At 16.0% G+C, this 3,524-nt stretch overlaps 1 protein-coding gene across 1 annotated transcript in view; it reads right to left on the reverse strand.

Moving 5' to 3' along the window:
• Window positions 1-1,468: 1,468 nt before the first annotated feature.
• The window catches only part of LOC102672633 (E3 ubiquitin-protein ligase MARCH3-like), a 9,329-nt gene continuing 7,273 nt past the window's right edge, over window positions 1,469-3,524 (reverse strand). The window contains exon 4 of the mRNA XM_006623330.2: window positions 1,469-1,575. Coding sequence (XP_006623393.1) covers window positions 1,473-1,575 — 103 coding nt within the window. The 3' untranslated portion in view covers window positions 1,469-1,472. The remainder of the gene's footprint in view (window positions 1,576-3,524) is intronic.

The raw sequence follows: 3,524 nt of genomic DNA on the forward strand, positions 1-3,524 counted from the left end.
ATTATTCATTTATAAATTTTTTTCTATATTATTATACCTAAAAATAAATGTGATAAATTTGAATAATTTTAATTTATTTATTATAATAATTTTATAATTACAATAATAACAATAATAATTTTTTTTATTTAATTTTTTTTATTTATTTATTTACAAATAAGGTAAATAATTTTTTTTGATTTTTGTTTATTTTCTATAATTTCAACAGATTTTAAGCTTATTGTACAATACAAATTGAATAATACTTATAGATGATAAGTAAATTATAAGAATAATTAATTAAATGTAATACTATTTTGTTTTAATATTTTAATAAATAAATTTTAACAAATTTATATTTACATATTACAATTTTATTAGAATTTCTATATTATTAAAATATTATTGTAAATTAAATATAAAAAAAAAATTCACAATTGATACAATATTTTTCAATAGTTTAACAAATTATAATTAAATAGTAAATAAATAAATGAAAAGTAAATGTTTTTCTTAAATGTCATACAAAAGTTTATATTATTTTTAAATCATTAGAAATTTTTAATATTTAATTACAAAAAAATATATTGGTATCAAAAACTTTCTTACATTCATTTTTAAAAAAATACATGTATAAAAAATTGCACACAATTTACTGAGTTAGCTTTATATAAAAGATAGAGTTTAACTCTCGACAATGATAAATAAAAATAAATTATTAATTTTAGTATATATCATTATTAATTAAATAATCTTGGTACAAAGATAAGATAAAATGTATATGTGAATTTTTGCATTGTTCTCAGCCATATTTTGTTATTATTTTTCAACTTAAAATAAAAAATAAATATATCAATATCATATAAGAGAAAAGCATTTTTTAAATACATAAATGTTATCGAAAATTCCTTGAAATTTGAATATAATCAAATATTTTTTATTTAGTATTTAAATTTCTAAAAATTAGTAAACAGACTTTCATTCGTTTATTAAATTTCAAGAAATCTGTAAATAGACTTTTTAAGTCATCGATGAAACTATGCTTTATCTCTTGGTTCAGGTACTTCAATATTTGAGCACTTATTAATATTAGGTAATAACGATTTACAATATTAACGCATTCATGAGATTAATAAATTTGTGCTTTAAATAAAATTATTTCATATTTTAGAACGATAATATGCAATAATTGAATTGTTGAATCACAGATTCGACCAGAATATATCTATATCCTTAATAGTATATTTTTATTTACAATATTAATATTAGATGAATCGATGAAATAATTTTAATAATTCCTAGAGAAATTATTTCAAGAACAGTATAAGATAAGATTTTTTTAAAATTAATACATAATGAATTACAACTTTTAAAGGATTAAGTTTTTCAATAAAAACTATTAAAAATTTTTTATTCAGTCGACTTGTTTTTTTTCAAAATCTAAATTATATAATCTTTTAAGATCTAAATTATTTATTTTTAATGCTTATTATTTAAATGACTTGGAAATTCGAAAATCCATAGACTTTATGTTTTATTATTAACTTAATATCTTGATTTCTTCTACGCCATTGTTGCCACGATTTAAAATGAAATCTGAAAAATTTAAATTCAAATTAAAATTAATTTTATTTTCATATCATTTTAAAATTTCGTAAAATATTATTTTATATTTTTATATTTTTATATTTTTATATTTTCATTTATTATCTAAAATTAATTTTATTTAGAAAAATATATCTATTAAATAACTTATAATCCATGGAATATTTATATAAAATATGTATTTTATCTACTTCTATAACCATTTATAACAAATATAATTCAACTTAATTAGCATTTAAAAAGCATTCAATTAGATCATCATTTTTTTTCAAATAAAAAGGAAATGCAATGACATTTTCAATAATTAAATTAAAAAGAAGATATGAGATTTTTAGATAAAGAAGTATTTTTTATAACACAATATGTTAATATATTCATAAAACATTTTCAGAACTACCGATTTTAAAAAATTAAAAGAAATATAAAACTTGATATAAAAAATTTTTTGAATCTTATTTACTAAATTATATGTAAATGAAGTTTACATTAGATGAAGTTAAATGAAGTAGGCAGAAATAGATAGAGAGACAGTATAACAAAGATAAAACTATCTCACTTTATCTCCCTTTTGATTATAATTATATTATATATTAGTTATAATTTAATGAATAAGTCTCAACCATTCTTATAATATAACCATTGTTATATATCAACTTTTATGTTCGTCTTTGAAATCGAAAAAGTATCTCAAATCACAAATTTTATTAGTCTGTAGATAATACTAAGATAATACTAATGATAAAAAATAAAATATATTAATACAATCAATACAAAAAATAAGATATATTATAAGTAAAATTTTTTACAATTATTTGTATATCCTACATATACATTTCTCATATATTATATATACATACATACACAATATGTATATATTATATATATATATATATATTATATGTACATACATACATGATATGTATATATTATATATATATATATTATATGTACATACATACACGATATGTATATATTATATATATATTTCTAATATATTAAGATATATTTAGATACATTTATTCCTTAATTGGATTATACTCTATACTTTGAATTACTTCAATGACTATTGTTTAACATACTTATATATATGTGTCTTTTAAAAAAAATTTCTATTCTATTATAGAATTTAGATTAAATGATATCAATTAATTGAATAAGATATGTACAGATATTTGATAGTCATTCTTTTTTATTGATGATATTATTGATAACGAATTGTGTAAGATATTAGTCATCAATATTTATTATATTTACTTTCGGTCAATCTTGGAATTTTTTACAATCAAGATATACAATTATTTATTAGTGTATTATTATATACTAACACTGAAAAAGAATATTTGATTATATTAGATGAAAAAAAAATATTAGAATGTTCACTGTAATATTCAATGTAAATTCTACAAATTTTTCATCCTTCTTATTTATTATAATAATTTTGTATTAATTACTTTTTTTAATAATTTTGATCTTCTCATTATTTTAGCAAGAATTGAAATCCATTTACAATAGAAGCAATTATAATAAAAAAAAATATAATGAAAAAAAAATTGTTAACTTATTTTCTTCTTTTTGATAAACGAAATAAGTGATGATAGTCGTATATATGTATAATATTTAGATAAATATTAATCATTTTTGAGATATATACAATAATCAAATATATAATCATATGGTGAATTTTTATTATTCTTTTAATCATAATAAATCATAAATAGATTATGGATGCTTATACATTTAATTTAAATATACAAAAAATTTAAATACAATAAAATTTGAAAAACACATATAATATGCAAAAATACATATTTAAAGTTATAATATAACTTATTTTATATATTATATTAACTATAAGTATAATATTCATTATATTTAAATAATGAATATTATACTTATAATATTATATATATATTATATATATATAATATTATATAATATAA

Source organism: Apis dorsata, unplaced genomic scaffold (genome assembly GCF_000469605.1).
Source record: "Apis dorsata unplaced genomic scaffold, Apis dorsata 1.3 scaffold_883, whole genome shotgun sequence".
NCBI lineage: Eukaryota > Metazoa > Arthropoda > Insecta > Hymenoptera > Apidae > Apis > Apis dorsata.